This window comes from Melopsittacus undulatus, chromosome 4, assembly GCF_012275295.1.
Source record: "Melopsittacus undulatus isolate bMelUnd1 chromosome 4, bMelUnd1.mat.Z, whole genome shotgun sequence".
Classification (NCBI taxonomy): domain Eukaryota; kingdom Metazoa; phylum Chordata; class Aves; order Psittaciformes; family Psittaculidae; genus Melopsittacus; species Melopsittacus undulatus.
This window is the reverse complement of record NC_047530.1, coordinates 47092402-47119639: the sequence shown is the minus strand read 5'-3', so window position 1 is coordinate 47119639 and position 27238 is coordinate 47092402. Positions and strand designations below refer to the sequence as shown.

The window sequence follows — 27238 nt, the reverse complement described above, 5'->3', positions numbered from 1 at the left end:
AACTTTGTGAAGTCCCTTTCTCTTTTGGGTGATGAAAAGGCACCACCTTGTGGATGCTGCTTTAAGAGAAAGGCTTCACCAACTGGCAGAATTTCAGTACAGCCAATTCCCAGTTCTGTCAACAAAGTGTCGTTTGCAGAATGAAAAAAGTACCACTAAATAACAAATATCAGTGCATGCTTCAGTTAATAAAGCATTCTGAATAACTTAAGTGGTTAATTGGCTTTGTTATATTTATCTCAAAATACTAAAGTTCTTAAGCTAAACCAACCATGCAAAACCTTAACAAGGGAAGGAATTTAACTTGTAACATGCAAGAGTAAGCCTCTCCATTATCCCACCCATGTTATTTTTCTAGTAAGCACTGATTAAACACTTACTGCAAGGATCTAAATTAAAATATTTGATTTGCATGTAGAAATAATACCGTTTTTCAATAAGCAGTAGCCAAAAAGCAGTTACAGTCAAGAGCAAATTAATCAGGCAGTGTGCAAAAACCAAAGCCACTACTTTTGTGTGAAATAAAATACACCAAATTGCTATAGGACAGTATACTGGAAGTTAGAATAAGAATATTGTACTTAACTGAGCTGATAAACAAACAATATTTGCCACAAATAGACTCTTTCATCCACAGGCCTTTTCCTTAAAGCTTCTTTTTGCATGTTAAACATGTGCCAGTGGAGATACTGGACAACACAGCTGAGAACATAATCCCTTATCCTGTCACTACATGTCCTTGTAAAATGTCCCTCAGATTTATTACGTATGACAGGAGTAGCTTTCAAAAAGGTCTCAAGAGACTAAAGAAACACTTGCAAAAATTAAGGAAAATCAAATAAAAAGGGGGGGGTACACACAGATACAATTCAAGAAAGCACAAACTCCCACAAGGATAACTAAGTTTAGAAATAAAGACCAGCTAGCAACAGAAGTCTTTACGCGTGTGCTCTTTACAGAATGATGTAAGGACTCTACTGAAATACAAGTGAACAAGTCAAAATGTAAGGATATTGCTGTTAGGTGAAAAGTTACTCAGGAAAAAGCCCTGCAAGACCACTTTTCAGCTGGATCAGTTCCCCATTCCAGTTCACTATGTGGCTCCACAAATGCTTCTGTACGAACAAAAAACATAACGCAGGATAACATATATATTTGTGTGTATATAAATACATATATTTACACATATATAAAAGTCCACCACACTGTCAGAAGTTACCAGTGAAATTTCCTCTTTAGACTAATATTTTATATTTGTGACTAAGTCTGATGAGTACAGACTGCATCTGTCTGAGGTTTTTTGCACATCAGTATCTCTACAGAATCTAAACTAGATGAGGGAACATTTACAGGTAGAAATATTTCTTACTAGACAAACTGACAGGCAGGTTTTCCCAAGCCCCTCCTCAGGTTTCCAGGGAAAAGCCCTCCCTTCTCCTAACTGTATCAACTGACCTAATAAAAAACTTTCACAGCACTCCCTATCAATCTTTCTTCACTTAATCCTTACCTCATCAGTTACAACTATGGCCTAGGAAGGAGATTTACTGAAGCTGAGAAAAAAAGCTGAAGTAATTAAAAGATTCTGATGTCATAAACTGTGTTGGCACACGGATTATTGAAAATCCTTAGCATTGATAAAAAAAAAGAATCCTGTTATTCCATTTATAGTTTCTGACAGAAGCACACGACAATAATTGAGTTTGTGTACTTCTAGAGCTCAGGAATGTAACCTACATATAATTCATCATTGATACCACAGCACCATGAACCAGGCACCTTCGCCTGCTACCACAGAAATTTTATTTTCCTGAAGTTTTTCTCTCCACATGCAGCAGAATTGGTGGAACAAATCTAAGCTGTATCTTGCCTAAAAAAATGCCAATCACTTATATGATTTCTTAAACAGCAGAACATTAAGTGTAGGGTATTCAACTACTAGAAAGTAGTCAATGTTGTCTCTCCTTCAGATGAACTTGGGTAACATGATTCTAAACACCTAGCATTTCTTTGGACATTCTCATTATCTGAGGAACATTACAGTTACAAAAACCTAAACTTATATAAATACTGAAGTCACACTTTATACAACCAATTACAGTGTCTACATGATATGCATGTGCTTTGGGCCTGGCTACAAGTTCTTATGTTTTCTACTCAAAACTCCAGGAGGCTCTACAACTGTACTAGGGGCAGTTTCATATTTTTAAGCAGGACCTAGCATTTAGGCTGCAACATTAATTCCAACCAAATTGGTGAAATACACAGAGATACAGTAGTTTACTGTACTCCTGTAACAAATGGAGTTGTGTAAATGGTACTGCTATACAAGCTCTCGTTTCTTGGCTATTCATAGATCTCCTCTGTTTAGTATCTCCTTACATCTGGGAGGCTCTATGAAAAAAGCAGCAGCTATGTCATTATACCAACAATTCATGAGACATTCATTAGTATGCAAACCTTACCTCTAGCATCCAGAAAAAGAACTCAATTGCTGTGACCAAAAAGAAACAGTAAAGGCTGTACAAATTGTCTTTGAGAGGAGAAACACATCACTATTATTGCTAGTCAATTATTTCTTCAGAACGAACTGCAAAGCCAGCTTCAAACAATACTAAAAATTCCACTGTTAAAGACCAAATGGAGAAGTAAAAATAAGTATTAAAATAACCAAATAAAAGACAAATACTCTTTCAATCTAACCCCACAGAGGAACACTCCAACATCTGAAAAAAACCAAGCAAACAAGACATTAAGGCAACTGAAATACAAGCCTAGTAACAGACCAGCCTACTACCACTCTATAATGTCTGGTAAGAGCTGGCTCTTGGCATAAAAATAACAGCTTTAAGGTTTTGGAAATGAATGGAAACATAACTTGTTGGTAGGTATTTCAGCAGCCACTGTATTAAACTGGTGAGAGGTTTGACATATTAGTGGTCCAGCCAGAGGTGAATGACTGGACTGAACACATGTGGAGCATTTAAGTATGCAAAATGCAGTTTATTCCCTGGCACTGGGTTTTGTAATATGACAAGTATTTCATTGCATCCTATCAGCATAAATTATGTTATTCTAGGAGGCAAAACCTTGTAAATATACACAAATATTACTTTATCATTTAGAATTTTCATATTTATGTTAACATATTTTATCTGGCACCAAAAATGGGAGAAAAGCAGGCATCTATCATGATTTAGAAATTGTGACCTTTGGAATTTTACAGTATTGGAATTTTAAAAAGCACACACACACAGAGGTATTGGACCACACAAATACTTCTAGAAACTTTGTGTCTCCAAGTAACTAGTGTGAAACTGGTTTGATTAAGGAATAATCTTAACTCTTACTTTCCAGTAACTGTTCAATATCATGCACAAAGTAGTTTGGCAGTCTACATACATACTACTTTCGACACTGATAGCTATCTTTTCTGCAAACAATATTCATCTTTATCCACATTTTAATGGAGTCAAAGCAAAACAAAAAGCAAAACACATGCTACATACAGACCCATTCATCTCAAAACAGACCCCTTTAAGGGCTCTCTCTTCAGATTAATTCACCAACTATGATTTGCACAAAGTTCTCTTAAAAATAGAACTACGAAAACACATGATTACAACAACTATGTGCAGAACTTCTAATAAGATTAAACAAACCACTATTATTTGAAACTGCTGCACCCAATGTAGTCTGAACAAACGAAGTAACAGCAAAAGTACCACAGGCCAAGTAAGTTAAATCAAGATCATAGACGTTCACCTAGAACTGAACTTATAGTCTTGGGCAATTTATTAAGCTCTCTGTAAAATTTCCTCTTACTAGTAGACAAAAAACAGAAGCTGGAGATAACTACATTCTACAGACTTGTTAAGCAGCAGCTGCAAAAACTTGGCTAATGGTTTAGCCATAGCATGCTGACAGATGGATATGAAACTATTAATAATGAAGGAATGCAAGCATGTTATGAACTGTACCAGCTATTTTATGGATTGTTATACATTTCATTCTGAATTTTAGCATAGGAAGAAATACTGTGGTTTGAAAATCTACTATTCAGCATAGTTTCTGACCCCAGCTATAATTCATTATGCATGGATACATTACAACTCCAAATACAGCATATTATGATGCATTTTAAAACCAGAGCATGCAAACTAAAACCTGGACACTGACCTAATGATGCACAAAAGCCCTCAGCAACATAAGATTAGCTGTATTCAGCCAAGCATTTGCTCACCTTTACTCAAAGTGCAAAGAATTGTAATAATGGTATCTAAGAGAATCCTTCCTAGAGCTGTTAAAAGTTTAAAGGATCTTCCAAGCACCTAATATTCACTTTATTTGCTTGTTCTGAGTAATAACATGGTTAGAATGTTTACCCATACTCATTTTTACTGAAGATGCAGTTTTACTTTCAAAACCTGTGCTGCTGCCAAAAACCACATACCTGCCTCTCCTCTCTATCTACATTAGTATCTGTTCAGCTGCACATCCATTCTGCTGTTTTCCTGGGTTACTTTTCAGCTGGTTTACACCCTTGCATCAGCAAGCATGAACCAGTTGCAAACTTTTTACTGAAATGAAATACAAGGCAAGTAGGAAGGAAGAAAGCATGTACTGTCTTGTTGCTGTTTAATCTCTGACATTGGTTGAATACCTCTTGATTTTAGACTAATCAATTTTTCTGTAATGCAGCCTCAATTAACCTGCTACCCGTGCGCCACTTGTGATTTGCACAGATCATTTATTCCGCCTTCATCTGGTGGCCTCCTTTCCTAGGGATGACTTCAGAATGGGCAGCAGCTTCACCCCTCTACTAGTTCCTGTCTTCTGTGTCTCCCTTAAGGCAACTGAAAATGGAAGCACAACAGTAAGAATTGCTGCCAACCCCAAAAACGGTATCTCTAGCCAATAACAATCTCCTTCTATCACCAATCTGCTCCTTGAAAATACAACAATCAGGAGCAGGCTTCGCAAATTGTTTCAGCAGCATCTGTGTGCTCCATTTTAGGGGCATCATGAAGCAGAGTAAAGCATATCTGTTTTAATACACAGTATACTAAGTTCTGTGCATACGCTCTGTACACAGGCCTCCTCAGAAATTTGGTACTCACTGTCCAGGCATGAGTCTTTCCATTACACTGCTAGGAAGGGCTGTGACACAGTGCAATTCCATGCAACCAGAGAAAGTTATACAAGCCCAGCTCATGCCAGCCTTAGCCAACTGGTTGTATATACCCCCAGGAAATGTTATAATGCTGTATATTCAGGAAATTTTTCAGGTTAATAATTTTCTCCACAATTTTTGACACAAGCAAACCTTGAATGCTTTATCAGTCAACTCCTCTTCCAAACAAGCTCTTCACTACCTAGCTAGAAAATGATACCAAAAACGACATACCACTAAAAAGGTGAGCAGCAAGATCCTGTACTGTTCCTAGAGAACTGAGAGAATTTCCTAAAGATATAAGGGAACAGTTCTCTAAGAATGTCATTCTAAACCTCCCTGGGCAGACCTGAGATTTGTCAGAGTAAGACACTAAGAAAATCAGCAAAAACTACATAAGGCAAGGATTTGAATTAAAAAAGTTATCTTAGTGTTTCCTACCTAGCTTAACTTTTGCAGCATCTTCTCTCATGACTGCTGAAAACCAAAAAGACTTAGCATACATTTGGTCATGCACATTTCTCTGATAAAAACACACAGCTCTAAACCAAACTTTCAGTTATCAAGTTGTAGTTCGCTAGAATTCTTCATAGGCTTCACAGGCAAATAACTCCAGTTAGGTATTTTAAAGACTGCCAACACCTGAAGCCAGTTTGCTTAAATGAATATTCTGAGAAGAAACGTACGCAGAGCACTGGTATGTGCCTACAGCCTTAAGCAGGCTGTTCTTTTCTGTAGGGGGAACCTTTATGAAGTTACAAAAAGCATCTATGCAGTAAGAACTTTTAAAGCAATTTTTTTTCTACAAGAACTAAGCATTTCAGTTGCATGAAAAAGCAGTGTTTAGTTCATGTATTAGAGGAGATTTTGCTAACCAACATGTCGTGAAAAATTTAACACCGCAGCCTGCGAAGAATCCAGTCAAGACTTCAGATATCACTGAAAAGCAACACACTCTCTACCCCAGGCCAAAAGTATGAGAGATGATAAATGCAAAAGCAAAGCATGGAAAACACTGGAATCTAAAGACAAATATAATTCTTTTTATTCTGAGGTGAGCTATGCAGCTCATCCAAATCTGAGCAGCAAAAATGTTAACAGAGTATTGGGAGGGAGAGATACTGCTGTCTTATGGATATTCAGGTGGAGACTCACCAACAACAAACAGCATCTCATTCCTGTCTAATTGAGTTTCCGCAGATGACTGCTCAGGCCTATTTAATAAAAAACCTCTAATTTTGTTTACTCAGAATATTACAACAGAGGTACTATATTCTCAAATGAGATATAGCTATGCATTTTAGTGTGACACAACATGACAGTTTTGATGAGGTTACCAAAATCATGTAGATTCTCACTGGAATCCATATTCAGAATGAGTCTTTCTCCCTCAGTTTGATTATACTAAACCTCTGCCAAATAAATTAAAATGCCTGCTGTTAAAATGATGGGCTTCCTTCTTTAAATAGAAAACTGGGGTGAATAAGTCAAAATAGATAGCTCCAAATTCAATGACCAATGATACAAAACATACATGTTCTCAATAAAGAAGATGGAATCTTCTTGTAGAAAAACCACGATGAAGTTGCTCAGGAGACCCCACATTATAGCTCACAGATTCCAGTTCCAAGCAAAACAGAGGAGAGAAACCAGAGCAAACCCCCCAACTCTTCTAATGCACAAAAGCCTTAACAGTAAAAGAAAAGTGCAGACTGAAAAGCCTGTCCTGTAAGCCTAGATACTCCTATTTCAAGGCAGCACAGGATCAAACATCTAGCTGCGATGGTTTGTTATTACCATCCACCCATGTCTGGCAGGAGAGGAAATTTTGCAGACTGAAAAAGGCAGGTTCTCTAGTTAACAGCAACAAGCAGACTGCATCAAGAAGCTTTCACAGTATACTTCATGAAAAAGCAGCCCTAGCAGTGCACCTGGCTCCACACAAATGTAATATTCTCACAAAGCAGTCCTGAAGACACAAAGAGGGAAGCAATACAATTATCTCTACTACTACCAGTTTCCAAGCAAAGTTTACTTTTGATCTCTGGGCACATTTGTATGGTAACAGACACATGCATTACCCAATCTTAATTTCCTTTTATTTCTATCCCTTTATGCCTCAGGGGGCTGGTACAATATTAGTTAGGAGTAACAATTGCAGAGCAAGTCCTCCTTATTCCCAGAAGCCCTGGGGTCAAGTAGCCATAAAGCAAACAAACTGTAGAGAACATGGAAATCAAACCACTAAATAGTCTATGCTGAGGACATGAGTAAGATTTTTCAAACAACTTGTATTCTGGGTCAACTCTTCTTTGTATTTCTAACCTGTCTAGAGTCCAGAAACACTTCCAGTTACACAATATGCAAATGCAGATGTATTTCTAGAGAATCTACAGTTTAAATAAAATCAAACGGACAAGGAAGCCCAAGAAAACATGCGAAAAAGGACTGAATATTCAAAACAAATTCTTCTCTGCAGAGGCACAAACAGATTATTGGCCTAAAGATTCAGGCAATTTTTCACACAGTCGAAACAGTACACCTTGCCAAACCCTGGATTCCCAATAAATGCCATAAAAGCCCTTCAGTACAATTACTGTTGTTTCCTACAGCTCGTTCATGGTAACAACAGGGGAAGAAAAAAGAAAACCAAATACTGTATTTTTATTGTAGCAGCAGAATATCTTATATAAGTCTGTTACTTAAAGTAGAAAAGTACAACATAGATGATTTTATTACAAGTTAGATGCAAAGCTTACTGGAAAATGACACAGCAGTTACCAGTGTTTAAAGGTCTCTCCTCAACAAAATGGTATAGCCTGCTTGAAGTCTGGTTCTACCCAATAGTTATACAAAGAATCTGCAACAGAAAGAATGACCATTTTCCTTGCAAAAACAGAAAAACAGGGAGGACCCTGCAAATACACTAGAATGTAAGATTAGAATTCAAAACTATCTTGACGAGTCAGGAAAAACAACACATTAGAAGGAGCAACTAGCTAAGTAACTAAGTCAGCAAATGTAGATCCAGGATTCTAGTGAATGACACGTAAACAACACCAGGCTGTTGCAAAGCAAGCAGTGTATTATGATGCATACACAAAAGGATGTCCTGTAATGCATGAGAAGAAATCCTTCTTCGTACCTAAAGACTCATAGAGATTCATCTGGAATACTGTCCAGTTTTGGGCACCTCACTTTTAAGATAATGTGAATCAGTTGAAGGGAACCCAGAGAAGTGTAACTAGAATGAAGGTTAGAAAATACAAGAAACTGCTCATTTGTTTTGGATAAAGTCTTTCAGAAATTCAAGTCAAGGTAGGTATTGGGGAAAGGGTCTGCCTTCCTTTATAGCAAGCATTGTGCACAATCATACAACAGATCAAAACCAAATCTGGTAATAAAATCTTATTCGTCTCAACTCCCTGTCCTATATATTAATACTGGTGCCTTCCTTCTACATAATTTCATATGTGCAATTGTGCAGAATGATGTGTTTTGGCAAAGTCACTTGCACTGTAAAATGGAAAAAGCAATGGAGGGAATACTTGAAAAGAAAAAGAAAACTGAATTCCAGTATCATGTAACTTTAAACTATGTCCTTTTCTATACTTCACCACCACAAGAAAATAGGAAACATTGCCTACCATTTCTCATTCCTTTTCCTCAGCAGTATTAAACATTTTATGAGCACAGACAGTCCAAAAGGAACACGGTGTTGGGCCATAAACTGCAGAAACATATATTCCCCAGACACATATAAAAAAAGTACACAGATGGTAGCAGTACTGAAGATAGTTATTACATTTGAACCAGTCATTTTAAACTACAACCAAGTTGTGCCTTCCGAGAATAATTTTTAACAGCCACACGAGAAGACAAAACCATCCAACTTTACCATTGTAACAACACTTAGCAGTTGAATTAAAGCCCTTTTATCAAAATTATGTTTCACTCAGTACTGTGGAGCAGAGGGATAATTGAAACATAAACAAGCTGCCAACAAAAAACGGGTCTATGAAGTTTTAGCGAGGGCAAAGAGAGAAATCTGGTCTGTAAGTCCCCTTTCAGCATTTTGTTTTCCCAATTAAATGATACCTCAAATTAAAATTAGTTCCAAACCACACTTCACAAACACCATGTTCACATATATATGAAAATCTGACACTTGTTTTTCAACAGATTTTTGTAAGAAAACAAAGGGTTACACTAGAATATTTAATTAAAACCAAACTACAGACTCACTTCTGGACACAAAAATGCTTCTAAGTATAACATGGGAGGAAATCCTAACATGAAATATTTTGTTTCACAGGCTATTTGTTACTCAAACTGATGAAGCACACTGAACAAAGTTAGATTAATTCCTCTTTGCACCAAAAGAAAACAAAAGTTCTCATATAGCCAGCACAAGCAAAATTTTCTAATGCTGCTCAGTTCATCATTTAATTAGGACAAAAACTAATTGAATTTTGGTTCAGGGGAAGTGAAACATCTTGAAGAGAAGAATTTTTCTTTACTAGAAGAAGGAAGTTAGTTTTTGAAGTAATTTTCCTGATTTAGGAAACAACTACTGTTTTCCATGACTCAAAGTTCGGGCTAGTCAATGTTTCTTCATTTCATACAGAACAAAAAAGTCAACTTCTGAAATATCTAAATTATTCTAAATATTTATGTTTCTGTGGTAACATTCACAGTATGATTAGCATAAGACACTACTATCTTTTCATCCTATTGAGCTCACAGAAGGACTCACTTCCTCCAAAAAGTTGGTGAATTATCTTAATAAAATTCTGCAGGTTTAGAAGCACTAATCTGCATCTTCTAAGCAAAGTCTCAAACCATTTTAGCTTTCATGCTGCTCTCTAAAGAAAAATATAGACTCCATGAAAAAAGCACCAAAGCTACTCACATGGATGGGGAGACAGAAAGAGAGATAGAGAGGATAATATATTATTAGGTAATTCTCAGCTCTTGCAGGAGTTCAGTTTGATTATGTATAAAGATCCTTCTATTAGCAGTTGGGAAGGGTATTCAAGTTCACATACAAACACAAATATGCTTAAAACTTGAGTGACAAGACATTTTACTGAAATATCATCAGCTCAACAGAAAAGAACCCATACTTTCCACTGAATTCTCACCACTTGAAACTGTTTGAACCACATCTGGCATAAATATGGCTAGTGCATTTCTGGTAACTTTGTTCTAAAATGCTTTCTTCTGTTAAGGTTAGCTCCTTATTAAACACATGTTTCAGTGTGGTATAACATATATATTCTCTTTTTAGAAAACTTCAAAATTACACCAGTTCTCTTAAGTTTTGGAAGCAAAATGTTGTTCTTATTCTGGTTTTAAACAACTTGCAAAGATAATTCAATTACTGTTTATGTAGCACTGGCACTAAAAATACTTTTTAATGGCAAAGTATAAAAACAAAGTTTGCATTTCAGCAGCTTACACTAGAGATACAGACAAATTCACCTGGAAGTCTCATGTATCTCAATTGTTTTGGAAAAGCCAGCATGCACTGTTGTTACATACTGTAACAACAATTGAACTACCCGTTTTTTCCCAAGCTTTCTACAAATTTATTATCAATTCAAAGGGAACTGGCATTAAAACAACTCTTCTTCAGAAATCTTCCATTTTGGAATTTGTTTAGCTCTCAATACATACTATTTTCAAATATCAGAACAGCAAAGGTGCAGAGGAGCTAAAAAGCAACCATCCATGCAGAAGCAGAATTAAACAGAAGCAAGGATGAGGCCAAATGGGAATATTTGCTTATAAAGAAAGAGAGAATTAATAGTTTGAATATTTTCTCTTTGCCAACAGAAACACTTCAATCATGAAACACTTTACTATAGGAAAACAATGATACGATTAAACACACTTAACCAAAGACAGACAAAAAGGCACTGCATGTCAAGTAATCTGCACATATAAATTGATTTTGAGAAGAAAAAAAACTTTATATATATATATATATATATATATAAACTACTTGTCTTCCCAAAGCAAATTAAAACCTTGGGTCTAAAGCTTGCAGGGCAGAATGCATGAGTGTGAAGCACTGAAACAAAAATGTGAGAACAGTGTGAAATAAAAACTGACAACAGCTTTAATTGCTGTCATATTATCAACACTGATAAAGTTATTTTTTAGGATTTAAATGAAGCAGGTTGCATTTAAAGGGGAAAAAATATTACCTGTGGAAATTATGGATTCTTGGACCACTGCTAGCTTACTTAATATAGGAAACAAAAACATTAGAGAATAGTTACATAGGTTTGTCTTTCATGTGCACTATAAATCACAAGTGAGAAATGATCTCTCCTCCTAAGCTATTTCATAATCTCAGAAAGAGCAACTGAAAAAAAAAAAACAACCAAAAAACCTATTATACATCTGCTGGTAGTAATGATACCCAACATGCTGATCACAAGTAATGAAGGTTCACTTCACAGATCTAAGAACACAACCCAGACAGAAGTATAAAGGACAGACAGTGTTGTAAATTGATTAGACTTATGGATTTAGAATGCAAGATGCATCTTCAGTCCCAATTTGACACTTAAATGAATGCTTAAAGCAGTTTGGTTTTGCAACTGCCACTTTAGAGTGCTTTTCCACAGACATACAGCTAGCTTCACACATTTTATCAAATAGCAACAACTGTCAGGTTCTATAAATAACCAGGTTCTATAAATAACACTTTTTATAATCTAAACAGTTAAATCTCAAGACAATTCTAGTCATATTAGAGTTTAACTAATCACTCAAATGGAGACATCATTGGAGCAAGTCCAGAGGAGGGCCACGAGGATGATCAGAGGGCTGGAGCACCTCCTGAATGAAGACAAGCTGAGAAAGTTGGGGCTGTTCAGCCTGCAGAAGAGAAGGCTGTGTGGAGACCTCATAGCAGCCTTCCAGTATCTGAAGGGGGCCTACAAGGATGCCTGAAAGGGATCTTCATTAGGGACTGTAGTGACAGGACAAGGAGTAACAGGTTAAAACTTAAACAGGGGAAATTTAGATTGGATATAAGGAAGAAGCTCTTTACTGTGAGGGTGGTGATAGGCTGCCCAAAGAATTGGTAAATGCTTCATCCCTAGCAGGGTTCAAGGCCAGGCTGGACAGAGTCCAACATGATCTAGGGTGAGTCATCCCTACCTATGGCAGGGGGATTTGGAACTAGATGATCTTAAGGTCCTTTCCAGCCCTAATGATTCCATGATTCTATGATCATTTGCCTCTCAACTAGCATGAGCACTAAACTGTTTTTACTGAATACGACTTTATTATTAATAAAATTTCCTACTAATAGGAAAAGAGAGAAGAAAAAATCTGAAGTTTATTTTGTTTTCTATTCTTTTAAGGCACATAAGGAAGTCAGGAAACTAGACAGGAAACATACAGGACTGATTACTGCTGCTTAAATACAAAAGCTGGAAGACAGCATCAAACACACTGTAACAGAACACATTCAGATGCAAATATTCTCAAGTACCAAACGCTTTAAAACAGAAAAATAATAATTTTTCGTGTAGCTTTACATATTCACTTGATTTAAAAAAAAAGTTTTTTATTTAATTTTTAGTCATACTGTTTTTCTCAGTTTCTAGGTAGAGCTTTAGATCTGACTGACTGGTTTCAACAAAACCTGGCAGAAAAAATTAGTTTTGGTCACACCTATGTGTAGGGAAAGGGAAAAAAAAGGACACTGCTACAATTGCACACTATGGAGGAAAAAGCTTCAGTGATTGTTCAGTCATCAGTACAGCTCCCAGGTTGCCCACCAAAAGGTTGCCCACCAAAAGACAAGAAACCATCCAAACCATGTGCTGCCTCTTGCCCTGGCATCATTTAAGGAGCATAGGGTGGAACTAGGCTTACTGCTAAGTTAGGTAGAAAAAGAGATCAGAAATGGAAATCAGGCATTTTTATTTCACTTCTTGAGAAATAAAACCTTTTACTAATGTGCAAACATTTAAAAAAAGACATTGTTTCTTTGTACTTTACAAGCAAAAGAATTCAAAACCCATTATGTGAAGCAGGTATCTAAATCGCACAACACTCACTTGCTTCATTCAGTAGCTAAGCTGGTGCTTTCCAATTAGTATGTTTAGTTAATTTTTCTAACCTCAAAATGGATTAAAGTTTCATTTACTGAATTATTTAATTCAGTAAAATTAAAAAAATAAAATTTTAAATTAAAATTTAAAATTAAATTAAAACTAAAAAACAAAAATTAAATTCGAATTATTTACATTTTACACAGAAGATGGCAAGTGTTACTTTCCAATGAGCATCTATACAATGTTCATGGACACAATAGGAGTGCTTTCTCAACAGGAATGACCCCATCCTCACAGCATCCTCACAACTAACAGCTCTGCTATTCCTATTTTCACAAACCAAAAATAGAAGTGCAAAGAGGTTACTGAACAATGACCATCGGTTTCCAGATAGCTAAAGTCAGCTTTTGTCCCTGAATACTTGATACTATTATATGGGTACTTAGAACTTCCTTGGAGTTCTGTAAAAGCTATGAATGCTAGTCACTTGTGCTCATCAAGCTCGATATCCTGACACCATAAACACCCAATTAAAAAGAGCTAGAGACTACATTAAACTCATCTGAACTCTGGCATTACATGGTAGTACAGGGTTTCCCCAAATTTAATGCTGTTTGAACTCATTTCCTTTCTAAAAATTAAGAAAAAAAACTATTTAGAAATATTCTGTGACAAGCAGCTATTTATGTTCAGTAATGCATTCCAATGGTTAATTAGTCCAGTAAGAACACACCCCTTATTTAAAGTCTGAACTTGCTTAATTCTGCTTCCAACCACAGAACTGTGGTATACCTTTGTCAGCTTTTATCAAATACTTCTTCCTCAAGCAGGTACATACTGACTAATGAAGAAACCCTTAACATTTCCTTAGCTAAGCTAAACAAAGTAAGCACCTTCCATCTTAATTACTAAGACTGCTGTCCCTTCTCCCAGTCATTTTCAGGGCTATTCTCTGGAAGCTAATTTTCTACCACCCTCCCTGGACTATTAACATCAGATGTGTTGCTCCAGTAATGGTTATAGCTAAGTAAATTATACATAACCTCCTTATTTCTGATTCCCTTGCCCAACTACTTTAAAGTTTTTCACCAGACATTTTAGCTACAGCCTAAAAGGATTAACTTCAAGTGCAACACATATCAGTCATCAACTCCAAATCTTTCAGTCTCAGATTGAGTCCCCCTACTAGTTGTCCAACTCAATATTCAGTGGCACTGATTCAGCCATGAAGTAAGTGTTACATTATTTTTCAGGTGTCCGTTTCATTAGTGATCTAAATCGCTCTGCAACCTTATTAATGTTCTTTTACTCCCAAATTTATATTTATGATTTTCTAGGTAAGTAAAAACATCTGAAATAATTCTAACACAGTTATTTACAATGAGAGCCTTGAATACTGTGTAACCTTAAATAGCAGAGGTTAATGCAATATATGCAACAGCAGTCTTACCTCTAGCATGCACTAGCAATTGCATAACACCACCCCCTGTTAGGTTTTACATGTTACTCATACACAGCCTTGAGTAGACGCATGTTTGCAAGAAACCAAATGTCTAGCCACAGCCCTCCTAGAATTCTTAACTAACATGAGTTACTACAGTTTATTTTGTGAGGTAAAATTTAACTAATCTTTAAAATATGCCAGAAACAACCCACAAGCAATGTGTGTTAGAGATAGTAATAAATGAAAATACAGTTAATTTCCATTGAATAAATTGATGGAAACTTTTAACTGTTCAAGCTTTATTTTCTTCTTATGTAGAATGAATTAGGATCACAATCTTAGACTACTTTGTATCATCTAACTGTAAGACTTCTGTATCAACATTGTCCCTCTGACTAAGGAGGGCAGCAGCCCAAACTGTCAGAGGCTCCAATCCAGCTCAGCTTCATCATTTAAATGAAGAGGAAAAGGGGAGCAGGGGGTGTCTAAAGGAAAATAGAGAAATAGAAAAATAGTATCTTCCCTTACAGCTTCTCCCTTTTTTCAAGAGGCTACATAATATTTTCCCAAAATATGAGTGCACATACTTACAAATCATTTTCTCGTGTCTTTTTAAAGCACTATGGGATACACTAAGTAGGACAATGTCTTTTGTACCTGAACTTTAAAGGCAAAGGGGTTTAATCTTCTCCATCAAAAGTGTTTAGAAATTAAATGGCAGAAAGAAATCCATGCTTCTTAAGTCAGCCAGTTCCACATCTCTGATGTGCACACTTTTGGTATAACAGATGCTGTGACCTCAGGAATGCCAGTGGAAAAAGGCCTCACCAGCCTTACTTAAGTTTCTCTCTTCAATTTGAATGATGAGTAGGTAGATTACCCATAGTAGGAAAATAATTCCAATAGCTGAGTCTCAATGACATCTTTTGAGTTGATATGATCCTCTGTGGATCATATAACGAAGGCACACATACATACTTAACGCAGCTTACATCTTCTAAAGCACTTTTCAATCAGTTCTACCCAGTCCCTACCTGGAGTGATTGTCTCTTCCTTTTTATCTTATGGGCAAGTCCACAGACAAGGATTTAATGTGCTGTTACTGCCCTTTCACCATTAATTAGCATACATTATCAGGCACAAAAGGAATTCAGGCTGCTCATAAGCTTTTTGCTGTATTTTCTACAAACTTAAGTGGAAGAGCCAGAGGCAGAAAAAGATCTTGACCTAGTCAGATAAGCACTAGTTAGAGCAAGCATTGCATTAGAAGGGAACCATCAGACAGAGCAGTATTTAATGGCACAAAACAAAGAAGGGAGGGAGGGAGGGAGGGAGGAAGGAAAACAAAGCACTGGAGACTCTTGTAAACCCTTTTTTGAGGACCTAAATAAAAAATAAAATAAATAAACCCCCCCAGAACAAAACAAAAAAAACCCCACCACCAAGCAGAATAGCTACTGTTCCCCTGTTCCCTATTTTCCAGTTGGTACCTACTTGAAGATTCCTGCTAGAATCTTTTTCTGGTTTTCATCTTCCTGTCATTACCATTCTTCCCAGATTCTATTAATTGATACTGTAAGGCAAAAATTTAAGAAAGAAGGAAGAACTTACTGGTATTGAGAACTCTTCCGCCAAATACTTCAACACTGATGCTCCTCTAGCCAAAAAGTTACTTCTCTCTATCAGGTTGCCTTGGAGTTTTGTATCAAATTCCTTTCTGACAACTGAAGCAATAGAGTCAACTATTATGAGTTTAACTTTCTTTGAAATAATTTCTTCTTCCAAAGACGTAATCCTGAAAAGAAAAAAAAAAACAAAAAAAAACCAAACAACATAAAAAACCACAGTCATTGATAATACTATTTACACAACAGAGCTATTTTATACCCTGATGTTGTTTAAAAAGGTTTATTTTAATAAGCTGGAAGTCAGCCCCTCTTTTTCCCCCCTCATACAAAACCTCCACTAACATCTGCATATGTTAAGAGATTCTGAAGCTCAGTAGGCCACAGAACCAAAACCAGGACCTCCCCAAAAGAGTTTTGGAAGAGCCTCTGGTTAGCAACACTATGCAGTACAACCCCTGAATGGCAGACAGGAAGTTAAGCGGCCACTGAAAGTATGCCTTTTTGCTCACATTGCCAACACCAGAATCCCTGGTGTCTACGTATGCATAAAGACAAATCTGTTTCCAAAGACAGTATGCCAAACCTAATCCAATTATAGTACATTATTAGCTGTTCTCTAATAATGCTTCACTAGAAGTTACTCTTAGAATAATTCTCCCACTAACATAAAATACACAAGATGATGCTAAAATATAACGTAATTCATTCTCATTGCAAAATGTGTTCACAAATTAACATAAGGTAATAACATGACTGCCAACAACAGCATTCAGGCTGACAACTGTTAAACGATTCCTCCCTCCCACTGCTGGAGGGGTCCCAGTCCCCTGGAAGTAAACTGTGCTTTGGAGGAGCAAACACCTATTTCAGGAAAACATAACTGCACAGTCCGAGACTCGACAATACCTGTCATATGAACACTCCTCTTTAAAGGCTTACAGAGATCAGATCATACAGAAATTGTCCATCCAAAATTAGGAAACATCAACTTGATTAGTCATATGGCATGAAATGAGAAGAGCCAATGTCAGTCTTTCCATAGCAATTTTACTTTGGAGACTGTGCTCTTATCAACATGAAAATGCCTCCAAAAATATAAGTTACTCTTCACAAAACTTTGATATCAAATATTGTTATAAACAATCCAGTCAAAAATAGTCCTTTTTTAAAAAAAAAAAAAAAAAAAAAAAACTCTGGAAAAGAATACCTCTTCAGTACACTACCACAGGTCAGCTCTCGATACAGGTGGATGCTACAGGTCATGCAGAACAGCTTTTCTTCCGAATCAAAATAAGTAGGGAATCTGTTTCCTGCTATCTCAATCAACCTATCAGAAAAACAGAAGACATAACACTGCAAAAGGAACAATGTGGGATAACAAGCATTAAGTATTCACAAAGCAAACCAAGTATGCCTCTGAATGATGAGCAGATACCAAGTAACACTGGAAATCTTTTTCAAAAGAGAAGCATACTTTTGCAGTCAAAATTAAATACTGGAAGTCAGAACACCTATATTCTGTTCCTAGTGATGCTAAGAGTCTGTATACAAAGAAACAACCCATCTCATATAGAAGGAACTGCAAAATTTATAGTTACTGAATGCAAAGTTCTTTTGAGTTTTGTACAAGAGGCTCCACGCAATAGCCAAGCATTCTCCTATTTTAATTATTATATGTAACTATTGTTTTCATTTAAGCAGGAGTAATTTAAACCATCTTCCCTTCCACCTTTATCTTGCAGTGAAATAGAGTGGACCTTGTGTCACCACAGAAATTTAACAAGCCAACAAACAGAAGATTGGTTACAAGATCCAGCCAATATGGAAGTCGGACTGCAAAGAACTGAGCCCACGTCAACTGCAAGTACTTATACAAGCAGTACATGCATGGAAAGTACACCTGCAAAAGTGAAAATCTTTTCACAGATAATCTCTCTTTAAAAACAAAACCAAGGTCATTTGGATGGGAGATTTTCATTGAAACTATTTCCATTGTGCCAGTTACCTATTTGTAAAAAGGGCTCATAAAATCTTTAAAAATAACATACTTTTCTAGAACATAGCTAAAAAAAAACCAAAAAAACAACCAAATAAACAAACAAACAAAAAAAAACAACCAAAAAAATCAGCATTGTGTCACAAAGTGACTGAGGCTCCAGCTGCTAGGCAGCTACAACTGAACATCCATCCATTCAGATAGAACAGATACAACTGGTATGACTTGATATAATGACAGGACTGAACAGTTTAAGTGGCTGCTTCACTGACAGAAATGAATGTGGGGTTCCATGATTAAATGTTCTCTATTACCTTATTAGCAAATTCATGACCCTCCTAAACCATGAATTACAATTGTTAAGCACACTACTATTTATTATGAGAGTAGACTAGGGAAGCATATCAGATAACTCATGATAACACCAAAAGAAGTCAGAAGAATTTGGGTATTTTTATTTGTTGTCAAAATGCTTTTATATTCAGAAACTAGGCTTTGCAAAAGAACTCTCACATAGATATAAAACTAAACAATTTACTGATGAGACACCAACATTTTCAGTTAAGTGAGATTTTACACATAAAATCGAGGACATTAAATGGTATATAACATTTCAGAACTGCTGACTGCCTGCTCACCCTTTGGAAGGTTCCACCCCTTTGAATACAACGCAATTTTATCCTGGTCCTTAAATAAATGGTACAAGAATTTAACTTCGAAACCCACAGTCACAATCTGAGCACTGTATTCTTCCAAAATGAAGATTTTATTTTGTAATGACAAAATACTTAATTGTTTGTACTTTAAACGGACATAGCCAATTGCCTCTAGCTTGAGAAGAGTGGCATCTAGTGGATGATATATGTGGGCACAACTTACTGGTTATTTTGATGTTTTTATTTAAGCATCTTTCATTAAAACCCAAAATGTTAAAGCTATTTTAGAAACACGATTTAAAATCAGTTTTATGTAGTTTAAAAATTAGAAACACTAAGCTTGAATGTTAACATACCTACCCTGAGCAAGCAAATTTGTTACAATAGTCTGAATCTCATTCATTAGATAAATTACTACATCTAAATTTGTCCCACAGAACTTTCAGGGACAGAACCTTGTTGTTCCATTTCCACAATTAATCATGCACAGAACATGTTTTCTGAAATTAGGGTAGAGGCCCATGGGGTGGAAAAATCCCATTTGTTCTCAGCTTTGATTCACAGAAATTTGTACCTAGTGTTTCTTTTTACAAGCAGGAAGTATGGCTAGAGAGAAAAGCAAAACCAACAAATTATTTTCAGACCTTCTAAATAAGTCTGGTGTGTTTTCAGTTAATAGCTGGCTAGAGTTGAACTGAATTGCTGCAAAACTGATGACAACAATTTTGATTTCCAGACTTACTACGGCCATTCCATCTACCTGCCCTAGTGTCAATGTTCTGACAAAGCTGAATGACAGATGCTGTCTGCACTACTACAGCTTTCTCCTACATCCAAGTAAAACAAATACAAATTGCAGAAACCAGTGGCATATGTTAGAAGACCAGCCTCAATCCTGACCACTCTGCTCAGCATTTCTGTTAGATTGAAGTAAACTGTCACGTTAGAGAATAAGACTATGAAAGTTTGTGGAAGCAAAAAGCTCCTGCACTGAAGTAAGACCTGCCAAGCAGAATGAGAGACGAAAAGTGCCTTTCAGCAAAGGAAATAAAATATCTGGCTTTATACAGTATCTTTCTAGAAGCAGAGGAGCATTCTAGGCAGTATGACAGCTACAATTTTGCTAGTCTCAGCCCTAAAGAGCAGCAGGGATACAAACCCTTCTCAGGTTTTCTGTAAAGGCTTTTGCATTTTACATTAAAATAGTGCCAGATAAACATCTCTCTCCATCAACCCCCTTAAAATAAGTTGCCATGAAATGAGTATTTGCCCTCTTAACCCCAGTGTTTAGAACAACAACAAAACCAAAACCTCTTCTACTCGCCATCTATTAATAACACAGGATTACAGAATTGTAAGAAAATTCAGGTTAGGAAGAGAACTCAGGAAACCTCCATGGTAACATCCTGTTCAAAGGAGTGTCAACTATGAAGTCAGAAGAAGGCGCTTGAGGTCCCTAAGGACGGAAGCAGCACAACTTCTCTAGGCAACATTTTCCAGTTCCTGACTGTTTTTCTGGTAAAAAAAAAAAAAAAAAAAAAGCTGTTCCATATATCAGCACAGAAATTGATTTCAATATATATCTCAGTCTCTCTGCAAAGGGCAAGTGTTCTAGCCCCAATCACTTTGGTAGACCTCTGATGAATTCCCTGCAGTTTGTCATGTCTTTCTTGTACTGAAAGCCTAAAACTGGACACAGGATCTACATAAAGTCTAACAGGTACCAAACAGAAAGGGACAAGCACTTCCCTCACTCTGCTGGTGCTGCTCCTTAGGGGTTACAACACATTATGTATAGCTGTCATTTGCCACTAAGCAATACTAAATGTTCTTTAATACATAAACATTCTCATCCTTAGCAATAATGTTACTTTTACCACATGTATTTTTTATATCCTACTCTATTTTTGGCAGTTTCATTTTCACATTCACCTGTTTTCTATTGGTTAGCATTCACTTTTAAGCAACAAGTCTTAACCATTGGGTCCTTAACTGTTTATCTTTGCAGATAAAGACTTTGCAGAGCCATTGCTTGAATTGATTTTTTTTTCTTCACTATATTACAATTCATGTTAAAGTAATTAAGACTTTTGTGAAATTAAGTTAACAAAAAACAGGATTAGAAACCCCACCTTCTCATCCATGATAACTTCGAATGATTAAACAATGCAAATACATTTGCTTTGATACTCTGAATTCAGGCCATGGGTATAACTACTAAGTCATTTGAAATACATAAATTATTTCAATGAATCTTCTACTGCCCATTTTGCTACACAAAGATGAAAGTATGGAACTACTTGTCCTCCTCTACATCATTAATAACTTTTGAAAGAATTCCAAATAGTGAACACACATCTCAAAAACATTGAATCCTCATGGTTTAGAAAAGTTGGTAACTGAGTAAACTAAATTAGAGCCACCTTTAATGAAATACTGCAGAATTATTTCAACAGTTAACCAGTCACCAACACATGCATTCATATGTAACTCTCAAGCAGATACAGCATACAGCATCTCCTGCCCATTCAGCAGTAAGAAGATACTGTAAGTGTACACATGAGCAGTTTTGGTCACACAGGAAAAGCAGGAGATACCAGAAGAACCAGAGATGTTATAGAGGCATCAAAATATAGTACTGCATGACCACTAAGGATGTAGGGGAGATGATAATGCAGAAGGAAATCAGAAGTGCAGAAGGGCAGGGGGCCACACTTAGCAGAAATAGGATAGCAATCTGTAGGAAAAGTGGCTATGTCAGTCCTACTGTTCAGACAAAAACCTCAATTTCCTTTGTATTCAAAGTGTTGGGCCTTACATCCTCAAAGCCTTCCTGGTAACTCCACAAACTAAACTGGAAAGAAAGATTTCAGGTAGAGGGCTGTTAAGATCATTTATAAATTGGAGAGTGTGCCAAGCACCTCATAATTCCACAATTGGAATCTGCTTCCTAATTATTCTTAATCATATAAATTAGGAAGTTGAGCAAACCATTCTAGTAAATTACTTTTGTCACCTACAGAATAACTGCACACATCAGATGAATGCTTAATAATTACCATATGTACTTACTTTAAAAATGCTTAACTATTGCTCAGAAAATAACTGAAGGCTCCAAGATAAAAGGTGCTAAAGAAGTTGGAAGCATGTGTTTTCAGAATTTTGCACCTTACCTCTCAGCACTGAATGCAGACTCTGTGTCAATATATATAACGGCCCCATCTAGTCCTCCCATGCTTACAGGCAGTGTAGCCAGAACACTTGCCATAATACAAAACTGAGTTTTGCCACAACCTGGTGGGCCAGTTATCTGGAAATAAAAAAAAAGATCAGTAACATAAACAAGAGACATCACATTCATTTTGAATTCTACTTTTAGATAAGATTCATCAGCCAAGTTTGCTCTACCTGCTACCAAAGGAGGGCACAGCCACAAAGAGAATGCAGCCCACAAAGAGCAACTTGCAGTTACTCTTGGATCTGTGCCTTGCAGTCAAACTCATCACTGAAGAATAAGCAGTTCTTGAGACACATTATGTTTGTGTTCATTTCTCTGACATCCTTTATTATATAACTCTCATATTTGAGGCTCCCTATTCCCATCCTCCTTTTACAGGATATTCGCCAGAGCCACAACTAGTTCTCTTCCATCTCCTTCTCAGTGCTACCTTCTAAAATAAAGCAGAATTGGAATATTCACAGTTGACATTCACATGATGTCAATGGCCTTTAAAGCTGAAAAAGTCCAGAGCTAACAAGATCACAGCTGTAAATGACTGCTTCAAAATCATCATTACCTTGGTTACAACCAGGTCTCCCTTGGAAATCACAAGTGTCATCACTTATCTTGCAAAGACTGAATGTTCAGTATGAACCTCATTTATATGCAAGACAAACTTTATCTGCCCAGAGACTACACTCTGCTATGTAGCATGTGCTTTGTCATTGGCATTAGCTCCCTAGTACCATATTTCAAGAATGAACACCATTTAAGGTTCAGACTAGCTTGCCAATTTTAAGCTTCCACCTGTGCTGACTGAAAGCTTACTGTGGTTAAGCACATGCAAATACACCACACTCAACTTGTGTGAAAAGGTTCCAGTATGATCCAAGAGAAAAGCCACAGGGATCAAAAGAACACATTGTTTGAAGTGATCACAGTTTCAGAGAGCAAGAGTTTTCTACTAGAGATTGCAGCATGCTGCTCTTTATCCACTGCAGATCTTGCAGAGATTGTAAATGAATGCTGGGCTCTGTGTTCAGATAATCACATGTTCATCACTACTACAGTGGGTCTTTAAATACTGCATCACATTGTCACTGCTTCTGGGAAGGGAGACAATGATATCTTAAATACTAAGGAGGCTGAAAAATCAGCAAATGCAAACTTGAAGTGACTTTAAAATCAGAGTGGTGAGTTCATTTTGACTCTAATAGGGACTAGATAATAATGTGCTATAAAAGTAAGCCACCCCAAGGAAGTTAAACTGCAAAACACAGGATACCTCCTCAAAACAGTGCTGCCAAAAAAGAAGGGCTTAAAAACAGAGCTATTCTTTTAAATTAAAAAAGAAACCTTTCAACAGACACTCAAAATCAAACTGATTTTTGATCCTAAATGCACAATAGTTTAAGTACAAACACCCTTTCACCACAAGATACTACAGTATATTTATAGTTTTGTTTTAAGCAGCAGCAGCATGACTTGGAGCTCAGAAAATTTACAGGAAAACAGTGAAGAACTGTATTAGCTACAGTTATACATTAGCTACTGTTAACAGTTGGTTAAAATCTCTTTAATCACTTTTGTCTTTACACAAGGTCTGAAAACCAAGCCATATCAGTCAACCTACTCCAAACTTTAATGTAAGAGAAGCATTAGATGATTTTTGTTTAGAAGCACACACTGCATTTAACAAATTACAGAACAGGAATCAGTCAATAATAATTTATGCAATTATCTGTCCTCCATCCAAGGTACTTAAATTACAAAATATATCAACAATAGCAGCCACATTTTAATATTAACTCAGAGCATATATAAAAATTGCAGAGGCAAAACATATCCCTTAGCCTGCAATAGCCAAGCAATCTTACCAGCTGTTCCTAGTTAAAAAGAAGATTTGAAATGAATGAGGGAAGGGCATCAATCCAGTTGCTAAATTAAAATGTTCAGACAACTGTGCAGAGACCTCATAAAACATTTGTAGTTTCAGCCTTGCCTGAGAGATGCATTGGAAACAACATTTATTTCGGTGACTGATGCAGGAGCTAATTCAGAAGAGATGCTGTAAAAATATTCAAGAATACAAGCATCCTACCATAGAAAGACAGGGAATTTTACAGTATGAGGTAGAATAAGGAAGCAAGCCAATGAAGAGAGAGAAAATTTGTATTCCCAAAGACAACAATACTTCATCTTTCAACAGCATTCCTTTAAAGGGCGTCAAAATAGGTTTTTAAATAATCCACAGTAAACAATGTTAAACAACTACCACATTTAATTGTAGTTAATGCTGGTTCAGCAAGTGTTCTGAACACTACAATCTTCATTTAAAATAACAAGCTGAAATTCTTCTACCATAATTTAAACTGAATGTCTGCAAAAAGACTGCTTAGTTTGTTTTATTCTAAATATGCTCTGGAAGAGAAAAAAAAAATTCAAGTCTACTCAGATAGAAATGTGAAGACTGCAACCATTTTTCATTTATCTCTGCTAATAAAATATACTTTTATTTTTCATTAAGCTATATATTATTTTCTCTGGCACATCTGTAGGGTTTGGGCAAAATCACATGGAGCTAATTCTTCTTCAGCTACCAGGGGATTAAACTCTTCAATATTGACAAAGTCATTACTTTAATTTTTCCTCAGAGGAGTTGGCCAAAAGCTGACAGCTGACCACAAAATTTCAGCTATGATTTAATTTCCAACTCAAAACCTAATAGTGGTTTGGGAAAAAAATGGTCTGAGACAGTGTAATACAAATCAAATCCCTCTGACACTCAAAAAGCAAGCAGCTTTGGCTGTAGAAGATACCCCCACAAGTCTTAACCCTGTCGCTCATGTACTCAAATTCCAAGTTTCCAACCACCCTCACTGCTGGGTAAAGTAACAGGAAGACAACGATTTAGCCACACCAGTCAGGAAGTGACTGCTGCATGCAACATGTTTTTGAAAACAACTTCTTTCAGAATACCTGTCTAATAACAAAAAAGGGTAATCTGCTGGCCAGCTATGCTTCAGTAAGTTGCAAAAGAGCAAAGTAAATTATTAAGTTCCAAAAATCACTCAAATCCAAAAAGAATGCAACCTGGAAGTTTTCACAAGCTGCTGTACAGCATCAAAGCAGCAGCATCAGACACTTGACAGCTTTCTACTGAAATTCCATCTAGCTATCATGCTAAAGAACACTTGCAGTGCTGCCAACTACTTCAGATCTCATGATGCTTGCAGCCATGCTTTTAAGTATCTCCATAACCAGGCTTTAAATGAGAAACTCAGTTTCTGCAGAGTTAACTGTTCTCTGTCTTTACATTTGCTGAGAAACACCCAACATATGCCCTAATCACACATTTAACACCTAAAAGGCTGCTAAACAAAAGTAGCAAACATTTTTTTTTAAGATATCTTTAATCTCTTACATTAGTCATCTAATTCCTGGAGTCTACCTAGTTCTCCCTGTAACATTTCTAATTAAACAGTTATTATGCATCAGTATTGTCAAACTGGTATGAGGCTGCAACCAAGACCAAGCTACCGGTACGAAGACGCAGAGCCTGCAGTTCTGCGCTCATCCACCAGATGTCTTGTACAGACTTCAACATCTCAGACAGTGAGATCACCTAGTGAAGGCAACCGCGTTAGGCAGGTCTCTATTTCTAACTGAAATATGTTAGAATACAAAAAACAAAAGAAAAAAAAAGTTTGGTTTGTTTGGGTTTTTTTTTTTTTGGGGGGGGGGGGTTGGGGGGGGGGGCGGGCCAGAAGAAAATTTACAATGGAACACCTTTCCTGTTGCAGTGCTTTTCACTTATAGTTAGACAAAAGTTCAGCCTATCATTGAATATATTCACTTCCCCAACTACCTTTAAATACATTGATACATACGGAGTACGACCATTCTGAAAATAGTAGTTAGCAACATTTTCTCAGACTTTTTATATCTCAAACGTTTTAAAAAACATTTATATGTTTTAAGAAAACATTGGGGAAAAAAAGCAAAATTGAGTGTTGTGATAATGAACCACGCTGAGAGGTATTACAAATTACAGAGCTCTAGAAAACTTAGCATTTGCATTTACTTCCTAAAGAGTGGTATTTTATGCCATCTCGGGAAAATTACATTGGACATCAATGTTTTGAGGTCAACTGCTTGCAGAACTTGCTTTCAAATAAAACAGTAAGTAAATAAATAAATAAAGCTACATCAAACCAAAACCTAGAACTCAATGGTTAGCTAAACTCCAGTAAAACTCCCAGCATGTCAACCAGTTCTTTTCCTGGATGGCCCTTGGAGCAATGCCATGTACATGGCAATTAGCAAGCTTAAGACTCTCAGTGTTCCAGAGCCATTCTACCTGGTCTTCAAGCAAGAACAGGTCAGACAGACTGCACTGCTAACTGAGTGATAGCTAGGCTTAGGACTAAGAAAACAGACAAATATTCATGACATACAGCAACCTTGTAAGTTAACTGCATGGGTCTTCCGACTTAAAAGGATCACATCCACTTTTTTTTTTTTAATTAGGTAAAAAATATTCCAGCATCCTTTAAAGCAAGCTTCTATACTCTGGACATCTTAGTCAAAATTGCCAAGCCACACAAAGGAAGGCAAAATAGACTGGGTTAACCTACAGACGACTGACATCCTTGTTTTGAGCACCACTCATGAGCCATTCACGGGCTCAAGGACAAGTAAGTACATCACAAAAAAGGCACATCTCTGCTCTACTTCTTTCTCCTACCTATGCAGCAGTGGCTCTACATTTCAACTAAAGAAGCACAACTTGGAAGTTTAAGCAACCTAAACAAGTGAACAACCATTCTCTGCCTCCACTGAGGAATAGTGGACCAGATGGAAATTTCAGAAAGCCAGATACCAGCTGCAAGTGAACACCATTTCTTTCCAAACACATGCTGCACTATTTCATCAGCCGACTGCATGATCCAAAATGAAAGGAGTCAAACTACACCTAGTGCAGCCATTGCTTTATTGATAAAAATATTTTTAGGCACTAAAACCTAACCTCCTGCTGAA

The 27238-nt window shown here is 36.6% G+C and overlaps 1 protein-coding gene across 6 annotated transcripts in view; it reads right to left on the bottom strand.

Moving 5' to 3' along the window:
- The window catches only part of RAD51B (RAD51 paralog B), a 466503-nt gene that overhangs the window by 391998 nt on the left and 47267 nt on the right, over window positions 1-27238 (bottom strand). For all 6 annotated transcript variants that reach the window (XR_004080584.2, XR_004080583.2, XR_004080585.2 and 3 more), the window contains exons 5-7: window positions 22152-22288; window positions 17534-17653; window positions 16310-16493 (exon numbers count right to left, since the gene is read on the bottom strand). Coding sequence is in view for 1 of the 6 variants with exons in the window: in XM_031049033.2 (XP_030904893.1) it covers window positions 16310-16493; window positions 17534-17653; window positions 22152-22288 (441 nt within the window). In the remaining 5 variants the exon portion in view is untranslated. The remainder of the gene's footprint in view (window positions 1-16309; window positions 16494-17533; window positions 17654-22151; window positions 22289-27238) is intronic.